A 22,108-nucleotide genomic window follows, 5' to 3' on the forward strand; every position below is an offset into this window, starting at 1 on the left:
CCTGCTTGACCACGTGACCTCCTGCCCACATGGCAACCACATGGCGCCAACCGGAAATCCCACCCTCACCGGAAGTCCCACCCACCTGTCAAAAAGTTTGATGAAAGGGTGTACTTAAATTCTCTATAGAAAACTGTATTTCCTTAACGTTGCAGAGCTTCTATATGTATGTTGTGGTGAGTGCAGTTTCATCTGCAGTCCTCTGTCAAGGTATCAAGGCAAGTTACTCAAGAAGCTGATAAAGAAGGCTGGCTCTGTTTAATGTTGGTCATATCTAATTCCAGCGTTAGAATGTGTGCAGTTAAACAATCACAAGGATTTGCCTTTTTCATGAGAGCTAGCAGCGCATTAGCTCAAGCAAATTTCTTCTGATATTAACTTCCTGCTCATTTTGAGAAAATATTGACTTTTACAAGTAATTCTAAGTTATGCTGTTTGCAGTTGGAGTCTTTGGTCTATTCAGCAGTTAAAAGAATAAAAACAATCATATTAGATTAGAAAAGATGAAAACAGTAAAAGGAAATTTATGTGTAATCTTCGGGGATTCATCGGAGGATTAAATGAGTTAAGATCTGGACTCCTCTATAGTGTAGTGACTCTGCTCAAAATGTGACTGACTTCTTGACTGTTCCTCCTCACATTTCTCATTGATGGAGCCTCTTATTTTGACATTTTAATGTTTCAACCGCAATGTTTTGCACCACCTGCTGGAATGTAAGGGTTAGGGTTCTTGGGGCACGAGCTATTTGTTAATCTTTCTACCGTATAGAGCTTTTATCTTTTTCCTCCTCACTTTAAGCCCATAATAACATAGGGATCTCCTGAATAAATAGCCCTCTAAACGTCCTTTAATTTACATCTAAACTGTGGTTTGTGGTAATAAATTGATATAGATTCATTTGTCACAGTGCTGATATCTGTAAGGCCTCTCCAGTGGGCAGATGCATGTAAGATTATTTGCTTCTATCGTCACATTTGCGTTTGTATGATTTCAAGTCTCAACAGAGCACTGGAGATTTTGTCCATCATTAAATTCCAACCCATGAAATTCAAATGTTGCCACGCTGCACAGGTATGTTCGGATTTTTCAAAAAGTAAGTGAACAGATTTATGCGTAGAAACCCAAATAGATGTCCAAAGACCAGCATACTCTACAAGAATATGGAAACTGGTTGTCTCTCCCAGAGCTGCAAAAACAAAATGACATTCTGTTGTTGGAGCTTGTTGTTGACACATTCTGGGCAGAACTTTTTTTTTCTTGTGTGGTGTCCACAACTACGGTATTATATACAAATGTGGCGGTGGGAGAAAGCTATGAGGGCCCAAGAGTTCTGCACTTGAGTTCTTTTGAAGTATAAATGAATTTTTGCCCTTGCCACCTCGAGAAAAACAACAAATGTCTCTGTTCTTGGTCTGGAATATGATGCATTTGTTACACTGTGTCTGTTTAAGAAGTGCACCTTGTAAACCAACATAAAATAACTTGACAATTTCTGTTTAATTTCATTATTAAAATGACTAGGATGACTGAAAAAATATGACTGAAAACTTGTAAGGCTACTTTGGTTGTCAATGAAGCAGAGGAAAAAACCTTTTTGATGAAAAATATGTCTAATGAGACCTTCCATCATAATTTTCAGCTCTTTTGGGTGATCTAATCATATTAGTTTAAGATAGTTTAATGCTCAAATCTGTTAACATTTGGGCGCAGCAGGGGTAAAACGCACGACCCATGTTTGTATGGGTCCTCGATGCAGGCAGTCACGGGTTTGACTCCTGGCCTATTGACCTTTGCTGCATGTCTTCCCCCTCTGTCCACACCTTCCATGTTTAATGATACATTGTCCAAAAACTGTGGTCTAAATATAATAACTGTTAGTGACATTTTACCTTTAGAGGCAAAAAGCAATGTCAGAAAGACGTCTGAGCAAGCCTCCATTTTGGAAATCCAACCCTATAACATTACTGCAATGGATAAAGCTCTATGAGGCATTGAAATCAAACTTGCATGTGTAACTTAAAGTACAAGTACATATACAGGTCTCTCTTGGGATCTTGTGTAACCAATATTTTTTTTCACAGACTTTGCACAATGGTGCAGCTTTTTCATTTGCCGGTAGTTAGACACACTGGTAAAAGGACATCCATACTCTGTGCAGCTTTTAACCATGGACCATTGAAAAGAAAACTATACCCATTTGCTTTCATTTTTCTTTGCTTACCTCAGCCATCACAAACTGTCATTCCCCACGTTAACTCATCCCATCTTCACCGTCATCTGAGGGATTAGTTTCTTCATCAGCGTCACTCTGATATATCTGGATTTATCTCTTCACACAGACGTTGAAACAAACAATGACATCGATGCCAATCGAGGATTAATGTGTTCTCAGTTTGTACAGCAGATTATTTCAGACAAGTTACTAAATCAAAGAGTTGCACAGGGAGTGCACTCATCCATTCTGATTCCATTAAAAAATGCCATTAATCCAGTGCTGAACCGAGAAACAACCTGTGAATCTGGGATCAAACTAAAGAAGATTTTTTTTTCACATGTAGCATCACATATCTGATGTTCCTGTGATCTTCAACACACTGTGTGGGACAGATGCAACCAACATTGATCTCTGGAGAGCTACAATGGTTCTGGAAACAAAGAACAGAGGAAGAAGTCTATAAACAATTTCATCTCCAACTACTTTCTCCACTGTATATCAGGTTTTTTTTTTTTTTTTTTTTTATTGTAGGTGTTTCCATGAATTATGAAGATAAAAAGCTCAAATCTCACATATAAATTGGTTCTATATTATTAGCTGAAAACTTAGTATTATACCGTTTTCATTATGATGTCCATTTGGACCATTTAACGTTTATAAAATATGACAAATTACGATCCCTAAGCAAACAAAAATAAAATAAAATAAAATAGCTTAGCAACTTTACGCTGGAAGATATTATTGATTGTATACATTGAAGTCAGCTAACCATGTTTTCTTGAAAGTAAAAAATTAAAAGAAAATAGAAGAACTACGTTTAATCATCGTTTGTCAAAGCAGACACAAAACAACCCTATGGTGGGTATGTATCCACATATGGTCTATTCCAAACATCCTACAAAAGTAGGAAATCTGCACCAACCAGTTAGAACAGTGTGTTAAAGTTTAAAACGTCCTCTGTGTCTGGCTGAAACGTCGGGTCTTCTGCCTGGTTTATTACAATGTGGGGTTCCTCAAGGCAAATGTTTTGGTTTTCACAACAAAAACAGTTGTACAGGAGCTAAATTAGCCAGAAGACGGTCTCACTCTGAGACTTAAATACTAAGGTTATGTTGTTCTACCACCCTTTTATTGCTTCTCCAACTGTCTTGCATTTATGCTGTTAAAATGTGAGATCAGCACTTCTAATAAATAAAAAAAAACACCCCATACAATACCAAGCTTTGGTAGTAATAATGTGTTTTTCAAGCTGTGTTCTTTTATTCAACTAAATCATCAAGCGAGAATCCCAATATAACTCAGACCCCTGCTAGTTGTAGCTTTAACATCATTTTCATCCATCCAAGAAGTTTGTCTTTGATAGGAAATAAGACTGACATCTCTCAAAACTATGTAAAAGAAGCAGTTTTGAAAAAAATATATTTTTTATTCCACTTTATTTTAAAGAACTGGCATGACAAAAATATTTAAATCCTTCTCAATAATCTGGCCACTATACCAATCAAAAGCTTCTTATTATTGATGTTTGTAAGTTTCCACTGGTATTTTGAGGATTTACTTTTGGTGATGAGCTCCAAGTCTTTAAAGGCTGGAAGGCCGTCTTGCCATCACCCTAATCTTTAGCTCCCTCCACAGAGGGACTGAAGTCAGGACTTTGGCTGGGCCACTCCAAAGTGTTAATGTTAATTCTAGTCAGAAGAAAAATGCTGTTAAAATTGAAAGTTTACTTCAAATCAAAATCTGTGAGGCGTATGAAAACATTTGGGCTTAACTCAGTCTTCTTTAGATTTCCTCAACAGATTTTTTCCTTTGTCTTCCTCTGGGGCTTCTTGAGTTCTTACAGACATTGTTGCTTACCCTCCTTTTCTTAATTTCTGTTGGTTCAAACTCTGAGTCCTTTGCTTTCTGCCTCGATTTCTCCTTTTCATTCTGCTGCTGCTGATCCTCCTCCTTGAAGTCAAAGGATTCCTCACTTTTGCTCATCTCCTCCTCACTTTCTTCACTGCTAAACTTCCTCCTCCTGGGCTTCCGCTTTCTTACTTTCGCTGTCTTGGTGTTTATACCTTGGCCTGGCCCTTTCTCGTCTTTAATCACTGTGCCCGTGAGGTTTTTTTTAGGCCTCCCAATTGGTCTACCTGTCGTTTTCTTTTTAAATTTACTTCTCTTAATGCTCACCTCCTTTACTGCAGCCTGATCCTCATCTACATTGCCAATCCTCGGGTCCGTGCCTCCATCATCCAGAGGGTCTCCATCGACGCATCCCCTCCGTCTTGCTGACTTCTGTTGATGCCCAGATGCCGTGTGGCAACGCTGGACGTGACTCTTCAAGCTCACGTTGTGATTAAAGCATTTATTGCAGTGCTGACACTTGTAAGGCCTCTCCCCCGTGTGCAGACGCATGTGGGACTTCAGATGGCCGGACTGGTTGAAGCCTCGCTGGCACACCGAACATTTGAACGGTTTTTCTCCAGTATGCACCATCGAGTGTCTCTGGAGAGCCAAAGCCGAAAAGAATTTGATCCCACAAATGGGACATTTCAGCTGCCTTTGCTCTGTGTGACTTTCAAAGTGGTCTTTGCGCTCCTTGTGTGTGGCAAACGTCTCAGAACAGTCGGAACATTTATAAGGGCTCTTCTGAGTTAAGTGGGTCTGCTCGTGAGTGATTTTGTCCATTTTAGTCTTGAACCCAACATGGCAGTATTTGCAAGGATGCTGATAGTTTATATTGTGTACTCTGCTGTGAACGGTTAAAGCGTGCTCACTGACACACCTCTTCCCACAGATGTTACAAGGGAAAGGCTTAATTTTATACTCACACGTGTGAGGCTTTTGTATTTCAAAAAACATCCCACAATCTGTGCAGAGCTCCCGGTGTTTAAGAAGAGCAACCTCACTGGCTTCTTCACAAGAACTTTCTTCCTCAGATTTCAAACTAAAAGGCTCGTCCTCTGGCTCCCAGTTGTCGTCTGAATCCCCCACCTCATCCAGATCACTGGATTCATCCGTTTCCTCCGTGCGATCGATCTCCTCGTCAACACTTTGGACAATATCAGTGATCCCTACTGTCTTCCCATCTGTAGATACAGTCTGTCAAGCACAACACACAACAAAAGAGGGTCTTAATTTCAAGTTTGAAACTCAATAAAGTCTGTACCAAATTTAAGATCAACGATTGTTTCTCAACCACACAAGGATGTGAAGAAGGTAAAGGACAGTGAAGAGTGTCCAGAAGATACAGGGTCAATGTTTAAAGAAGCCTTTTATTCTCATTAACCAAGATTGACAAAAACAAAAAAAATGTAACACATTTGATATTGGTCACCACTGGTAGCAATAGTGGCAGTGACAGTAAAACATGTCCAACAGATATTGGCTATAGTAGCGGTGTCATTAAGCATTTTTATAGAAGGTAGACAATGATATGGGAGACTGTGGCAGAACGCTTGATTGCCAACTGGTCGTTTGTTTTATTTTATTGTAACAATAATGTTTTAGCTTATCTGTCAATTATATATATACATTTTACCTGAAATCAGAATTTAATAAATCTCTTTAGGTAAAGAACAAATACGTACTAGTTGTTTCAAATATAAAGCTAAATTACGACATATTCTTCTTATACAAATAAAAGTAGCATTAAAAAAAAGCTAAGAAATGTAAGATAAGTTGAAAAGAAACCAATTTTAGAAAGACAAAAATACGTCTTTTGGAACCTACCTCTAAAGATATTTCCATGCATTCTGTCTGATGATCATCTGAAGCTTCAGTGATGCTTTTGTTGTTCAGATTTTTCCATTGTTTACTGTAGTCACACTGCAGGCACTGCTGGTTCAGGACTAAGAGCACTCCGCGGACCACCTTCTCCGTTTTTACTTTAGATTGACACAGAGGGCACTTAACACTGAACAGTTGGAGGAGTTGCCTTTCACTCACAGCATACCTCTTATTCATCTGAAGCAGGTTGACTCTGAGAAAGGCATTTACATCAGACTTTTGGAGATGCAGCTTTTAAAACTCTAAACTTGTGCAAAGCATAACATGTTCAATAGATCATTTGTAATGCATTGTAAGAGAATGACTGAAAACAGCCAGAGTGAAACTCACTTTTCCTTGATAACGTCAAGGTTTTCAATTTTGTGCAGCATCTTACAATAATCAGACACTGAAGATTCAGAAACCTCGCTTGAGGCTGGGCTTGCAGGGACGCCTGCAAAATAAAATTCATTACAAACATAAATGAAAACATTCAAGGCAAAGCAGGTGGGGTTTTTTGTTAAATGTTTAACACCTCAAGGTTTTCGCACTTATTAAAGTGGAGTACTCCTCTTTGTTTAATTCTGAAGATCCTGGAGTTGGACTATGGCATGATTTAAGCTGGTCATGTTTACAAGCAGTATCTTTGGATAGAATAGTGTCCTAAAACAAACAAACAAACAAAAAACAGTAAAGGTGGTAGCAGCAAAAGTATAAAGAATACCTGAAAACCACTTAAAGCAACACACGTCTCTGCAGATTCGGCAATAACCTTTGATGCACACTCTCTTTCATTTTTTGATTCAAATTCATTACCTCTTCTATAGATCCTGGAAGACATTTTTTTAGCAATTTCATGTGTAGAATTAAAACAAAGAAAATATAAATTGGTATTGTTTAAAATGGGACTAAGCATGTTCATTAGGACAATCAGAATTGGGACCCGCTTCAAATTTACAAGATTACATACGTTAAGATTGCTCTAACTTTAAACAAGTTGAGAATTTCATGATTATGATGTTCAGGCTTCATAAGCTTCTGATCTGATTATGTGAGCTAAATGGAAGCATATTTGTGGATATATTTTAAGACAACTCAAGCACACTGCTTCCTTGTGTGACATTATGGAAAAATCTGTATCCCAGAGATTAACATCTTTTTATGCAAAATGACTACCCCCGTAACAAAACAAAAAAAAAAATACTGAGTGAAAATGTTAACTGAAGCTGGTAAGACGTTGTCATATCTACAGTAAAACGAGTCCTGTACCGCCATGGGCTGAAAGGCCACTCAAAGGAAGAAGCCATTACTCCAAATGCAACATTAAAGTCAAATTACAGTTCGCCAATGCACTCAGAGACACATATATTTATTTATGGAGACATATCCTGAAGGCTGAGGAACTAAAATTAAAGTGTTTGGCCCTAGTGATCTTTGTTACGATTGGAGGGAAAACCTAAGAACACCATCTGAACAGTGAAGTACAGGCACATTTTAAAAAACTAGAATATCGTGAAAAAGTTCAATATTTTTGCCAGTCATCTCCGAAAGTGAAACTCATATTATATAGATTCATTACACATAAGAGTGAAATATTTCTAGCCTTTATTTCTTTATTTTGATGAGTATAGCTTACAGATAATGGAAACCTGAAATTCAGTGTCTCAGAAAATTAACATAAAGTGAAAAAATCAAATTTTGGAAACTCACCATAATCAGCTAGTTAACTCAAAACATCTGCAAAAGTTTCCTGTGCCTCAAAACGGTCTCTCAGTCTGGGTCAGTAGGTTACACAATCATGGGGAAGATTGCTGACTTGATGGATGTCCAGAAGACAGTTATTGTTCACAGAGTTCTGTATCCAAGCTTATTCATAGAAAGTTGAGTGGAAAGAAAAAGTGTGGTAGTTAAAGGTGAACCAGTAACAAGTTGCTTGAAGTTTCCTCAGTCAGTGATGATTTGGGTCTCTGCTGGTGTTGGTCCACTGTTTTCTGACGTCAACGTTAAATGCAGCCATCTGCCAGGAAATGAGCACTTTGTGATTGCTTCTGCTGACAAACTTTATGGAGATACAAATTTTATTTTTCCAGCAGGTCTTGGCACCGGCCCACACTGCCAAAAGCTGATTCAATGACCATGGTGTTACTTTGCCTGTTTGGCTAGCAAACTAGCCTGAACTGAATGAACCACAGAGAGAATCTTTGGGGTATTGTCAAGAGGATAATGAGAGATACCAGACCCAACATTGCAGATGACCTGAAAACCGCCATCAAAGCAATCTGGGCTTCCATTACACCTATGTGGTGCCACAGGCTTATTGCCTCCATGCCACGCCGCATTGATGCAGTAATTCATGCAAGAGGAGGCCCAACCAAGTATTGAGTGAATAGAAAAATGGACATACTTCTCAGAATCCTGTACTCTCTGTTTAGAGTATCCTTTTTTTAATTGATCTTATGTAATACTCTAATTTTCCAAGACACAAAATTTGGGGTTTTGATTTTCTGTAAGCCATAATCATCAGAACTCCAGGAAATAAAGGCTTGGAATATTTCACTATGTGTAATGAATCTACATAATGAAAAGGTGTGTGAAAGCAGTTCTGTCAGGAGGAAAGGGCCAAAATTCCAGCAGTGAGAAGCTGAACTGAAAGACACCCAAGATAGCTGACCGAACCCGCGCCACAGTTTAAAAGGTAGTTCTAATAAATATGAAGGAAATGCATGTAAGAACGTTTTGGTAATAAGTGACCTAAAATATGAAAAGTGTAGTCTGATGTGATGTCAGACAAGGAGAAATGATGGTTGTGTGTCTTTTTGTACACTTTATGTAACTATCTGGTTTTAACTGCACACAAATAAAGAGTGATCTTTTATAGTAACACGAAATCAACAATGTTCACCATGTTTTTGGAGCCTGCATGACACAAGAAAGAACATACATACATATATATATATATATATATATATATATACACACGCTTTGCATCCATCTATACTTTACCACGAGCGGTAAAAACATTGCAAACAAATGAGGCTGGAAAAATAGCATCTACAGATCAAACTTCAGATGTTTATGGACCAACTTCATGGAATCTCACCTGTTTGGGTTCGTCAGGTTGATACACTGATGGGACAGCATCAAACTTGAGCAAGGCCGTGCCAGCTGCTGTGAGGAAACTGTTGCGTGTGAAGTGTTCACTGCAAACGGTGATATCAGTCCACGACGATTCTTTAAGTCTCTGACCATTGACCTCAAAGAGAAACTGGACCCACTCCAGTCTCTTCTCTGGGTCTTCTGGTAGAATGAAGCGTTGCGCTCTGCGACGCCATGAATCACATGTGACGACGGAGCACATCCTGGATTTAGGTTCGGTTACCACTGCACATAAGGTCTGTGAGCCCTGTTCCAACCACCGACAGCACAAAATAGCTCAAAGCTAACCAGTGATGCTACAGCAACGGTGGAGCTTGGAGGGGCGGGGTTGCGTGGCAGGGAATGCAGGTGTTACGTCGATTCGCGTTTCCACCAGCGTCTCCTCGCCGCGCATGCGGAAAAAAAGGCGCGTGCTTGTTCAGCGCTCGTAACCAGCGCGCCGTGCTTGCGCCGCAGGAGATCTACGGACACCGTGAAAGCTCAAACAACGTGTTGATAGATAGATAGATAGATAGATAGATAGATAGATAGATAGATAGATAGATAGATAGATAGATAGATAGATAGATAGATAGATAGATAGATAGATAGATAGATAGATAGATAGATAGATAGATAGATAGATAGATAGATAGATAGATAGATAGATAGATAGATAGATAGATAGATAGATAGATAGATAGATAGATAGATAGATAGATAGATAGATAGATAGATAGATAGATAGATAGATAGATAGATAGATAGATATACCGTTTCCCTGTTTAATACAGGGGGAAAGGTATCTGAGAGCACAGTTGCAAAAAAGTGGGACAGCTTCGTCGAAACACGTTGTTTGAGCTTTCACGGTGTCCGTAGATCTCCTGCGACGCAAGCACGCGCCTTTTTTGCCGCGTGAGCGGCGAGGAGACGCTGGGGAAACCGTATCTGATGGGGAAACGCGAATCGACGTAACACCGGCTCTGTTTTCAAGATCCGAATCATTTGGCTCAGCTCACCTTACTGAACTGGTTCTCTACCTTTTCTGGCAAGAAAAATGCACAAATGCTGCCCACAAAGTTTTATTTCCAAGAAACGCAGTCCTATTTATGTATTATATGCAGCTATTACATTTTCACATGATTTTTAAAATTATTTTTAATACAATGGCAATACCGTGAAAACATGTTACTGGGAAAATATCATTTGTGACTGGCTCAAAAACATACATTTTTGGCAAGTTGTTATATTATTGGCTTTATTGCATTTGATATGGCCAAAATTGTTAGGTTTTTCAACTCCTAGGGCTTGTTAATCTGAGAATATTTAAATCTTCCCTTGACAATAAACAGATTATAATTTAGTTTTTTAGTGTAAAAGCTGTGAAATGCAGGGATGATTTGAGGCTATTTTGGGGTGCTTTGCCATACTATGCTGATTATGAACATTCATAGTGTGAATATATAGTTATACGCTGAGATGACTATGAACATAGCAGATATACTTACTTTTGTGTCACTGTTATGTTAGGATAATGCAGGTGAAATAACAGGACTAGATAATCCTGTGCTCCTTCCTGCTCCCATTCGAACACGATTTTGTTTTCTTTTTAATAGATTTTTTGGTTTCTTTCTGTTGGAGACTGTTGTTTTAGATTTCTTGTGTTTATTACTATTAATTGTCAGAAATTAAAAGAAAAAAAAAAAGATTTTAGTTAACTTCTATTTTATTTTTATTTATTTATTAATAGTTTTTGTCTTTTATTTGTAACGTTATTTTTACCAGTCTTATCTTCACTTGTCTTCACCAGTGTCCCCTCATTATCCTTAACAAAATTAAGTTTTCCTTATTCCTGCACATCCCTGTGCATCTTGTTTGGCTCAAACATGTGTCAGTGCTGCTGTTGGATTTTGACTATCTCCTGTTATCTTATATAAATCACTTTGTGCTGCCCTCGTGCTTGAAACATGCTCTATAAATAAACACAAACAGCTTCAGATTGTATCTCTTGGTGTATACAGAATTATTTAGTATTGATAGTTTTCATGGGTTTTTAGGATTGTTCTGACTAAATTATTAAATCCCATTTATGTTTTATTTTTTGTTTCTTTTCCCTGTATGTTGTATACAAAATTACTTTGACTGAAATAACTCCAGCATCACAAGCGCTTCAAAAATTAGAAATCAACACCAAGAAATACATTTTATTCTCAAGTTTTTTTTTTTCTTCTTTTTAAATATTCACTTCTTCCTGTACAGTAACAGAAACTTTGGCGTCCCATTTAGACCTATTCTCAGCCCCTGTATTTAAACAGTGACGGGACAGCACCAGGCATTAGCTGGACAAGACCGCCATCTGTAAAGTATTCACTACAAACCAAAATATCAGTCCTGGATGCTTTAAATCGCCGCCTATTGGCTTCGATATAAACGTGACCCTCTCCACGAGGCGACGACATCCAGCAACAGAGCACATCCCTGGGTTTCAGTTTCCTTCCTTCTAACATCTGCATTTCCTCTTTAAACATTTATATTAAAATCAATATAGGAACAGGGATTACATTTTTGAACACTGAGCTAATTTAACTTTCCGTTAGCCTTGTCTGAATTGGCGGAGCGTCACGGCTGGGTTCCAATGATTGGTTGTCAAGCATGCACCACTCACACTCAGAAGAAGTAAGAAATCAAAAGCCTCGAGATCTACTTTCATTTCAATTAATCTGTTAATTTATTATAGTCCTAATTTTTTTTGTCTTTTACAGTCTTCCCCCTCAGATTATTTTGTTTCTTATCTGATTATCCTTTTACATCACAAAAACCTGGCATTTTAACAAGGGTGTGGAGACTTTTGAGAAGAATGGCCCAAGATAAATCTCAAAATAGTGAATGAAACATTCTAGAAAAAAACAAGAGATACATAGCAGGATGGTTAGACAATGAAATAAAAATCTTTGTGAGCTGACCTGTTCTAAGCTGTAGAACAATAACAGAGATCTTCTGCAGATGCCTCTTCTTTTTCAACAGATAACAGGCAGTCATGATCTTTGTTCTGGTTGTGTCAGAGATGAAACTATTAAATGTTTTTCTAAACCTCCTGCTGAAGAAATTCAAATGTACTTCAACATAGGTAGCTAAAGGTAGAGAGTCTGTTTTATTTTTATTCTGGCAGGTGAACCTCAACCATCATAATGCATGATAATGTTATGAAGATTTTGTACTTAAAATGTACAACAGAAAAGTAAATTAGGAGTTTAATATTAGCTTTGAATAATATATTTGACATAAATGTTTATCATGTACTTAATACAGTCGAAACACTTGGCACACTACGTAAGTCGATAATTAAATAGTCTCAAATCAAATAATACATTTCTCTTCACATGTAAACCCAGTTATAGGCAGTTTCATAATTTACATAATATAAAAATACACTTTCTGAAAACTTATGTCAAAACATTCATCCTCATTCTCTTCAAAGGAGAATTATTTTTTCTTTTGCCTATTCCCATTTAATTTTCTAGCCTTCACCGTGTTTGGTTCAAAGTTTTTAGGCCTTCCTCTTGGTCTACCTGTGCCCCTTTGAGTTTTAGGTCTATAAAATCTCTCCATCTGTGTCTCATCATCTGTGATCTCTGCATCATCATCATCATCATCATCATCATCTGTGTCCTGTTCCTCCTCTTCACTGTCAAGATCCTGTTCTGTACTTTTCCTGAACCCATTAGGTTGGGAAATATTAGTACCACTTTTCTGGTTGCCTTCGGTGTCTTTCTGCTGTTCTGGTCCAGAATGTGCAGGGTGGTAACGCTGGATGTGGTTCTTCAAGCTCACATTGTGGTTGAAACATTTGTCGCAGTGCTGGCACTTGTAAGGCCTCTCCCCTGTGTGCAGGCGCATGTGGGACTTCAAATGATTTGACTGGTTGAAGCCACGCTGGCACACTGAACACTTGTATGGTTTTGCTCCAGTATGGACCAATAAATGTCTCTGAATGGAAGGAGCACGGAAAAACTCAAGGCCACAGAAGCGACATTTCAACTCTATCGTTCCTCTGTGATCTTCCAGGTGGATTCTGCGCTCCTTGTTTGTGGCAAACGTCTCCGAACAGTCCGGACATTTGTACGGTTTCCCTTGGGTTATATGGATCTGCTCATGTGCGAATTTGCCTGCCTTTAGCTTGAACGTAACGTAGCAGAATTTGCAACGAAACTCATAGTTCTCATTGTGGATTCTGCTATGAAAATTCAGAGCCACCTCATTGACACATCTTTTTCCACAAATATAACAGGAATAGGGCTTCATTTTGTGCTCACATGTGTGAGGTTTTCGTCTATCGAAGAACCTTCCACAGTCTGTGCAGAGTTGGCTGTGAATGGGGGTAAGTGAAAGGAAATCACAGAAATCGAAAGGATCTACAGAGTCATCGTTTTGTTTTGCAGGAAATAATTTCACTGGGAAAACATCCTGCGCTGGCTTCCAGTCCTCGTCCGAATCCATTTCACCCGGATCACTTGATTCCACTGATTCAATGACGGCAACAGACTCAGGAACCTCTGTGATGCTGCTGGAGGTTTCATCTTCTGTTGCAGCCTGTGGCGAGAACAAGTATGACTGGTAAAGGTTTAATCTATTTTATAGCAGAATAGTGAAACACCAAAGGAGTTCTTAAACATTCTGAAAAAAAAGGCCTTAAATGTATATATTCTGCTTTGATAGCAACAAAAACTAAGAATTGTTCTGTATTTGTGCTCCTTGACATCAGTACAGCCACTTATACTGTCGACTCCTGTATTTGATCCAAAAGAATCGGACAGGATATATGTCACATTATCTGTGTTGGACTGGTTTTTCACCTATTTCAAGCATTGTGGTTTCTCTGTAAAAGCTAATGTTTACTCTTCTGTGACAGCATCTTGAACCTGTGGGGTTCCCAAAGGTAAAAGTCTTTTTTTTTTTTTTTTTCCATTTGATATACTTCATTTACCAGGTATTATTTAGTTTTTTCTCATGGTATCTCCAACAATTTTTATGCTGGTGATGTGGTTATCTACACTGATCGAAAAGACTGGCTAGCTTTTGATTACTGTTCATGAAATTTCAGGAAATAAAAAAACAAAAAACACAGAAACAATAAAACAGCTGCATCCTTCTTGACCTGGGAGTAAATTTTGATCGAAACTCGACTCTGGATTCATGTGTGAAATCCACCGCCAAAAAAAACAAAACAGTTTATGCATTGGACCACTGACCACGGTGATGCCTCATTTACTAGACTAGACAATAGCTTCACTTACAAGTTATTCACAAGCCATTCTGAATGCTGGGGACAGATTGTTAACACGTTCTAACAAACAAGCTCATAAAACTCGGGTTTTATATGAATTACGCTGGCTTTCTGTACAGTTTAACAACCTGCCTCTATATTTGCAGTTTGCTGATTCACTGGATTCTTAAAAAAAAAAAAAAAAAAAAAAGCAGTTCATGGATCATTTCTACAAGTTTTGTTTAGGGCTTATAGGTTTTGTGTTACTGGGCAACAATCACGTTGGATGCTGTAGGATACTGTATACTTTCCAGTATAATTTGCAGTCAAATAAGATTAGTTTCTCAGAAAAGAGTCTAAAATAACTCGCAAAGAAAAGAGCATCAAAGGCAGGCCAGACAAAAGTGTTGTGGGGATTTAATTTTGTGACGTTTTTTCTCAGAAACATCCCAGAAGTAATCAAGTCGTTCAGATGATAAGGAAAGGAGCCTCCATGTTACTGCAGTGATTCCAAAGGCATCGATGATGAGAAAAGCTAAGATTATTTCAACCATCAGTTGTGCCTTTGTCGTCTTTAAGATCAAAACGCTTTTTTTTTTATATTCTTTTGAATGTCAAATCTCAAGCTACTATTTTATTCATGACCTGTTTTACAAACACAATGTTAATCATAATGCTGAAAATATTGCAAAGTCGGAGATAAATGCAAAGGAAGAGACACCAGGAGGTGTGAGGGGAGCACTTACTTCCGAACCCGAGCTCTCCTCTGCTCCCACATTTAAAAACAGTGATGGAACAGCACCGGGCTTCAGCTGAACTCTGTCAGCAACATTAATAAGACCGTCTTCTGTAAAATGTTCACTACAAACAGAGATATCAGTCCACGATGACTCTTTAAAACGCTGCTTATTGACTTTAGCTATAAACATGACCCATTCCAGCCTCTCCTCCGGGTCTTCTGGTAACTTGAAACGCTGCGCACTGCGACGCGATGAATCACATCCAGCAACTGAGCACATCCCGGATGTACGTTTGGTTTCCTCTGACTCTTAAACAGCCTCCTTAAAAATTAATAATAAAAGCGGCGTTATGGTAGGATACAGCATTTTTCCAACAGAAGCGCTGAGCTAATTTAGCTAGCTGTTTTAGTTTGAGTGGAAGCCGGATGGGCGGAGTGTCGTGAGAGGGTACGAATGGTTTGTTATCAGGCGTGCACCGGTATGAACGTTTGTTACACAGGTAATGTCCAGTTTAATAACGGCGCATCCACTGAATAAACAATGAATATGTGCATAGCAACGTATACGTCCTCAGCAATAAATGTTATGTTTTTCCTGAGTAATTCATCTTGTTTAATTTTTATATGGATTTCCATTTTTATGTTAGAGAAGAGCGGTAGGCCTACACTTGATCATAAGACAGACATTACAACAGAAAGGACAACAGGAAACAGTGTAACCGATTTTAACAACGGATCAAAGAAATGTTTCACCAATTACCTGAAAATACTATCAGTAAAAGTTAAACTAGGCAGTTTGTCAGAAACAAAGTGTTTTTAGATAGAAGACTTTGAAAAAAACACCAAGGTATTTTTACGTTTTTATTTATATCCTAGAAAAGAATAGAAATTTGGCAGTAAAGCACTAAAACAAGTATAATTTAGCTTAAATTACTTTGGAGTCTTGGGGAATAAATTAGGACACATCTAAAGAATATATTACATATCAGATCAATTCTGAAGCTTAAGTAGCTACGCAGAGATCCTTATTCATTGCATACGACAAATACGCAGGCATTGCACCTGCGTATTTGTCTGAGCTGGTTATCCCGTATATACCTGCATGCCTGCTGCGTTCACAGGGTAGTTACTTGTTAAGCATCACCTGGGTTTGCAAACAAAACTGTGGGTGAGACAGCTTTTTGCTCACTCGGTGTTTGTACGTAAATCAAACCTCGACTAAAAAGGCCAGATAAATCAAACTGGCAATTAGATTTTTATTTATCTTAGTACGAATCATACTTATTATTATTATTATTATTATTATTATTATTAAAGTAAAGATGAGAACTATTATTCCTGTTAATTCGACTACCATTAGGTGGCGCCATTCATCTTTAAGTCCTTCTCTTGGTTCTGTTTTTAAATTCTCTTTAAAGTATTGACCTCTACGATTTATATTTAGGAGGAGATATCGATTTATTTTAATTACCTTGTGAAATAATACTATATGGTTGAAAAATATTTATACATAAAAACCTTAAGAGTTGATGTGAAACCATTTGCATACATAGAAATCTGAAAAGAGTTAAACAGTATATTCCACCAAGTGTTTGTTTAAGTTGTCCAGGAAGATGAGATCAAACTAAAACATACTATAGGAGTTCTGTAAGTGTGAATATTACTCACCGAAACCTCATTTTATCATCCCTTGGCACCCTTTGCCGACAAATGATAACATTAATTGGTAAATGAAAAATCCTGAAAGGCAAAAGAAACAGTTTATGTAAACCATTCTTCAAAATAAACTGAGTTAAAGCCTAAAGTACATCTTCTGTCGAATAGTATTTTATTGTGGGACTTTGTGGCTAAAAGCTCGCCTCAGGCCAAGTGCTGTGTGGTGTGAAAGAGCAATGTTTTATATTATCAAACAAATTTAAATATCAGACCAAATGATCTGAGTAAAGAAAACATGCAGTTTTCATATGATTATTTCATTTATTAAAGCTAAAGAGCTATCTTAAAAATAGCTTTTTGAAAATACAATTGCCCACTTGTTAAATCATGAACTGTGATTTACCACAAAGGAATTCAAATTCACTAGCAACAGCCCTTCCACACATGTAGAATCAGGGGAACACCTAAACATAGCCTGTCTGACAACATGAAGTAGGCTACAAGATCTCAAAATGCAACACATCATGTCCTGAGCTAAACAAATTCAAAAGAAAATGAAAGACAAAGTCAGCACACCATAATGAAAGCAATTATCCACAAATGACTAAAACATGGAATAGTGATACAGGAGGGGCCAGACCACCAAAATTAATCCAAGAATGCAAAGATAACTCCTCCAGGATGTCCCAAAAGAATCCAGAACAGCATCTAAAGCACTGCGGGTCTCACTTGCCTTAGTTAAGCTCAGGGTTCATGATTCAACAGTAAGAAAGAGACTGGGCAGAAATAGAATCCATGGAAAGGTTTCAAAAAGAGAACAACTTTAAACTAAAATAAATCCAAGAGTTGCCTGATGTAATACTTGCACATCATTTCACAATAAGAATATCATTTTAGCAGTCCAACACGATGGCAGTATTGTATGGTTTAGGGCTGCTTTTCTGCTACAAGCCCTGGGGGACTTGCCGTAATTAATGGAACCACGAATTCTGCTCTCTGCCAGCAGGTGCTGCAGGAAAATATCCAGGTATCAGTTTATGACCTTAAGCTCAAGTGCCCTTGGGTAATGCAGCCTGACACAGCAGCAAGTCTGCCTCTGAATGGCTCCAAAAAACAAGAATAATAATAACAACAATAACAAATAAAGGTTTTTTTCTAACCCTAGTCCAAGTCTTAAATCGTATTGATTAGCTGTGGCGTCATTTAAACTGGCCAGTCATGCTCGAAAATCCTCCTGTGTCGCTGAATTGAAACAATTCTGCAAACAAAAGTAAGCTCAAATTCCTCCAGTGATGTAAAAGACTTATCGGTAGTTATTATAAATGCTTGTTGCGAATAGCCAGTTATTAGGTTTTGGTGGTAATTAATGTTTCCCAACACGCTAGGTTGTTGTGGATAGTTCTTTTTCCCATAATAAAGTGGGAGCTATTAAAAAGAGCTATCTAATTTACTCAGGTTATCTCTGTCAGATATGAAACGCTTTTGGTTATCTGAAGTATTTAAGTGTGACAAAAAAGACAGAACAGAAGAAATCTGTGAAGGCACAGATATCTTTTCACAGCGCTGTTCACTGCCTCAAACATATGACTCCTGAACAAACACATTCATAACTACAGTGTTCTCGTAAACCAGATGGTGAAAAACGTGCTGGTAGAGTAACAGGCATTATCAGGCTCTACACACATGTTAAGGCTTTTATGATGGGTGAAAAATGTTATGATCCTTTGAGGATTTAGGCTTATTGGTGGTATGTCGTTGAACTGCAAACACCAACAAAAGACAATAAACTAAGCAGTGCAAGATAGTTTCTATGGCTTATTCACAACCCCATTCCATTCATACTGGTTTTAGCCCAAAGTGAAATTCCCAGGATACTGAGCCAAAGAAATAAGAGCAAATAGGTCCAAAAAACTGCTGAAAAGAATCTAATTTCTTGGTTGCACAAAATAATTCCCCCCTTCTCTGCCAGCATTTACTCTCTGTCTTCCTTCATCATACAATTCTGGGAAAAAGAGCAAAAGGAGTAGTTGAAACATGTCAGCTGCCTTTCGATTGCACAGAGGAATGTTGGCAAGTTTTCACATTGTTTTCAGTCACTGGGCCAGATAAGAGTTTGCTCTAAGATTGATGGCATTTAATACCACCAGTTCCTACTCTGTGTTTTCCCATATGAGCTTCACTGGTAAAAGCATCTAAAATATCTCAACAGTTCATTTCCTCTCTGCCCTAGTCCAGGCTTTTTCTTTTACCGTAATTTTTGATCCCCTTTTCTAAAACACATTGAAACAGGTTATGGCTTTTTCTCTCTCAACTGTGTCTGTGTTTATCATATCAGTTATAAATGACTATAAAAGGTCATCAGTTCTGACATATTCTAAAACGTTTCTTTCACATGGGAATAGGGACTGCTTCACAGAAGAATTTTAAGGATTTAGGTTTTAGACATCCAAAATGCCTGCAAGACATATGTAAAAAGAGTTCAGTTTAAAGTTTAAGTTTAAAGCAATGCAGATTTAGACATAGTTAGATAATTTTTTGTCTTTTAGATTAATACGTTTCCCTTTGATTTGATTTGATTTGGTTTGAGGAAACCTTCATAATGAGCTATAACAACATTTAATTTCCCTTTGGGATTAATAAAGTATTTTTGAATTGAATTGAATTGAATTATATCCAACTGTTTTTGTTTTGCATCTCAGTCTTTGTTTTAAAAAGGTTTTGTGTTTATCTGAGACATTTTCCCCATCTTGAGAAAGCTCCCAGTAACATTACAAGTCAATACTTTTTCCTTTAATTGTTTAGCAAACTACATTGCTGAATGTATCTGCTTGTCTGCCTTCACACACTTATGAAATTGAATGACACCTCTTTCTTAAACTATAGGGTTTACAATGATGTTGGCCCACCTTTTGAAATTATAACTACTTCAGCAATTCTGGGAAAGTTTTCTACAAGGTTAAGGAGAGTGTTTAATGATTTTTGACCATTGTTTAAGCAGCTCATTTGTGAGGTCAGACACTGATGTTGGACAAGAGAGCCTGGCTCTCAGTCCCCACTCTAATTCACCCCAAAGGTGTTCTGTTAGCTTCAGGTCAAGACTTTGTGCAGGCCAGTCAAGTTCTTTCACACCAAACTCATTCATCCATGTCTTTATGGACCCTGCTTTTGCTCTGGTGCACAATCATGTTGTAAGATGAAGTGGTTAGTTCTTATTAAAAAATATATATTGTTAGTATAAGGACTGATTATGTCGAAATAGGACTCGCATGCAAAGATTATTTTAGATAGAAGGCAACCAAAGATGATGGAGAAGCAAGAAAAACCCATAACAAATACTAAACAAAACTGGACTTTGTAAGAACTGAATTGCCAAAGCTAACACACAAGAATCTGAAAAAGAACTGAGCTAACCAAGGAGTAGAGACAGTGATCAGTGACAGGTTAGGAAAATATGATCTTAAGACAAGACAAAAGGTTCTGACGACCTGGAGAACAAAACACGGGTAGCAAAGACATTTTGGTGAAATGACAGGTTAACTCTTCCAGGAGTCCCAGACTGATTTCATCATGGTAATAAAAAAACAGCTTGTTATTTTCTTACCCAATGCTGGGTTTCTGAGTTTATGTTGTTACGACAGCAATTGTGTATTTTTAACCAAACATCGGGTCAAAAATTGTGACCTAGTTAATTTAAGTTACAGAGGACACCAGATGTGGAGTCACCAATTTGACCTACAAAATTACCTGATCAGACTACCTCAAGGTGAAATATTAAAATGGTACGTTTGTGAAATTATGCTATATAATAATTTTAACATGAGTAGCTTGTTTTACATGCTTTAGTTAGCATAAAAGCATGGCTTTGTTCATTTAAGATAATGTTTATTTGCAAAGTAGTTCACATTCACTTTAATCACAGAATAGGTCACAAAGTCAGTATAGCCAGGCAATATTTTTACAGTGTTATATGTTACCAATATTTTGTTATCAACATTTAGTAGTTTGTAATTAGGCTTGTTAGACATTAGAAGGTTGCTGTCTTTTTGCGTTCAGTCTGGTTATTTTTTATTCGAAAATAAGCCAAAAATAAAAACCTTTCAAGGATGCAGGTCACAAAGTTGTTAGTACTGTTGCCTTGCAGCAAGAAAGTTGTGGGTTTGATTTTCTGTGGGGAGTTTAGAAAGTCTCTCTTTGCATACATGTGCTTTCTTTGAGTCTGTCTGCTTCTTTCCTAAGTAAATATACAGGTACATCTAAAAAATATGGGTATCATGTAAAAGTTAAATATGTTTTGTTGCTCATTTCAGAAAGCGAAACTTATATATTTTAGGTTTATTATGCATAGAGTGAATATATCAAGTCTTTCTTTTTTGTAATTATGATGATTATGGTATACACACCTTAATCAGTTTACTCAAAACATCCGCAAAGGTTTCCTGAGCCTCTAAATGGTCTCTCAGTCTGGGTCAGTAGGTGACACAGTCATGGGGAAGACTGCTGATTTGACAGATATCCAGGAGACAATCATTGGCACCCTCCACAAAGAGGGTAAGCCACAAACGATCATTGCTAAAGAAGCCGGTTGTTCACGGAGTTCTGTAACCAAATGCATAATAAGTTGGGTGGACGGAAAAAGTGTGGTAGGAAAAGGTGCCCAACTAATAATCATTGAGAGCATTGTCAAGCAAAGTCAAGCTTCAAAAGGAGCGGACTGAGGCTGGAGTCAGCACCTTGAGAGCGAATATGCACAGACAAATCTGATTGACTGGCAACCTGGCCTGACCTGAACCCTATAAAGTATTGTAAGAGGTAGATGGGAGACACCAGACCCAACAATGCAGATGACCTGAAGGCCACTATCAAAGCAACCTAGGCTTCCACTACACCTCAGCAGTGCCGCAGGATGATTGCCTCCAGGTCATGCCACATTGATGCAGTAATTCATAGAAATGGAGGCCCAACCAAAGTATTACGTTTTTTTTTTTTTTTTATCGCATTTAATATTCTAATTTTGTAAGACAATGAATTTAGGGTTTTCGTTATCTGTCAGCAATAAAAAATCTAAATCACATAAAATTACAAAAAATAAAGGCATAAAATAGGCTTTCCCCAGCAGTTTTTCACAGTGTATTGTGGGGTATGTGCACCCTCCATGGTGGTGTAGCGAGCTAGGTCTGCATTTTTAATATGAGGAACCGGGGTTCAAATTCTGCTTGCGTCAGTTTGGTCATCTGGCATGAAAACTCAGCCAAGTTGGTGTGCAAGTTACAATGAATTCCCGAAGTGACTCCTGAAAAAGGAATTAGCAGAAAAAGCCTTATTATTGTGAGGTATGTGAGCAATATT

At 37.8% G+C, this 22,108-nt stretch overlaps 2 protein-coding genes across 7 annotated transcripts; both read right to left on the bottom strand.

Moving 5' to 3' along the window:
* Window positions 1-832: 832 nt before the first annotated feature.
* Window positions 833-9,526, bottom strand: LOC124869370 (zinc finger protein 91-like). 6 transcript variants are annotated; one of them, XM_047367158.1, is made up of 6 exons: window positions 9,070-9,526; window positions 6,521-6,632; window positions 6,321-6,423; window positions 5,934-6,183; window positions 4,392-5,303; window positions 833-2,646 (listed from the first exon to the last, which is right to left on the bottom strand). In XM_047367158.1, exons 1-6 carry the CDS (start codon window positions 9,325-9,327, stop codon window positions 2,527-2,529), a joined length of 1,755 nt encoding a protein of 584 aa, XP_047223114.1. In that variant the 5' UTR covers window positions 9,328-9,526; the 3' UTR covers window positions 833-2,526. The 6 variants fall into 6 exon arrangements, with proteins under 6 accessions (XP_047223114.1, XP_047223115.1, XP_047223112.1 ...); XM_047367159.1 differs by lacking the exon at window positions 833-2,646 and adding an exon at window positions 3,636-3,904 and having other exon boundaries at window positions 9,070-9,525; XM_047367156.1 differs by lacking the exon at window positions 833-2,646 and adding an exon at window positions 7,680-7,986 and having other exon boundaries at window positions 3,636-5,303; window positions 9,070-9,204.
* A 2,282-nt stretch (window positions 9,527-11,808) lies between these two features.
* On the bottom strand, window positions 11,809-15,643 carry LOC124870176 (zinc finger protein 45-like). The gene is made up of 2 exons (XM_047368695.1): window positions 15,114-15,643; window positions 11,809-13,694 (listed from the first exon to the last, which is right to left on the bottom strand). The coding sequence occupies exons 1-2, from the start codon at window positions 15,384-15,386 to the stop codon at window positions 12,588-12,590; spliced, it is 1,380 nt and encodes a 459-aa protein (XP_047224651.1). The 5' UTR covers window positions 15,387-15,643; the 3' UTR covers window positions 11,809-12,587.
* Between the last annotated feature and the right edge of the window lie 6,465 nt (window positions 15,644-22,108).

Source organism: Girardinichthys multiradiatus, chromosome 6, assembly GCF_021462225.1.
Source record: "Girardinichthys multiradiatus isolate DD_20200921_A chromosome 6, DD_fGirMul_XY1, whole genome shotgun sequence".
In the NCBI taxonomy this organism is placed as follows: domain Eukaryota; kingdom Metazoa; phylum Chordata; class Actinopteri; order Cyprinodontiformes; family Goodeidae; genus Girardinichthys; species Girardinichthys multiradiatus.

Coding starts and splice junctions, on each gene's coding strand:
- LOC124869370 (XM_047367155.1), bottom strand. CDS start 9,327: ATGTGCTCCGTCGTCACATGTGATTCATGGCGTCGCAGAGCGCAACGC. Junction 6,633..9,069: donor AACCTGACGAACCCAAACAG/GTGAGATTCCAT, acceptor TGTTTGTTTTAG/GACACTATTCTATCCAAAGA. Junction 6,184..6,320: donor CTTGACGTTATCAAGGAAAA/GTGAGTTTCACT, acceptor TGCCTTTCTCAG/AGTCAACCTGCTTCAGATGA.
- LOC124870176 (XM_047368695.1), bottom strand. CDS start 15,386: ATGTGCTCAGTTGCTGGATGTGATTCATCGCGTCGCAGTGCGCAGCGT. Junction 13,695..15,113: donor AGGAGAGCTCGGGTTCGGAA/GTAAGTGCTCCC, acceptor TTCTCGCCACAG/GCTGCAACAGAAGATGAAAC.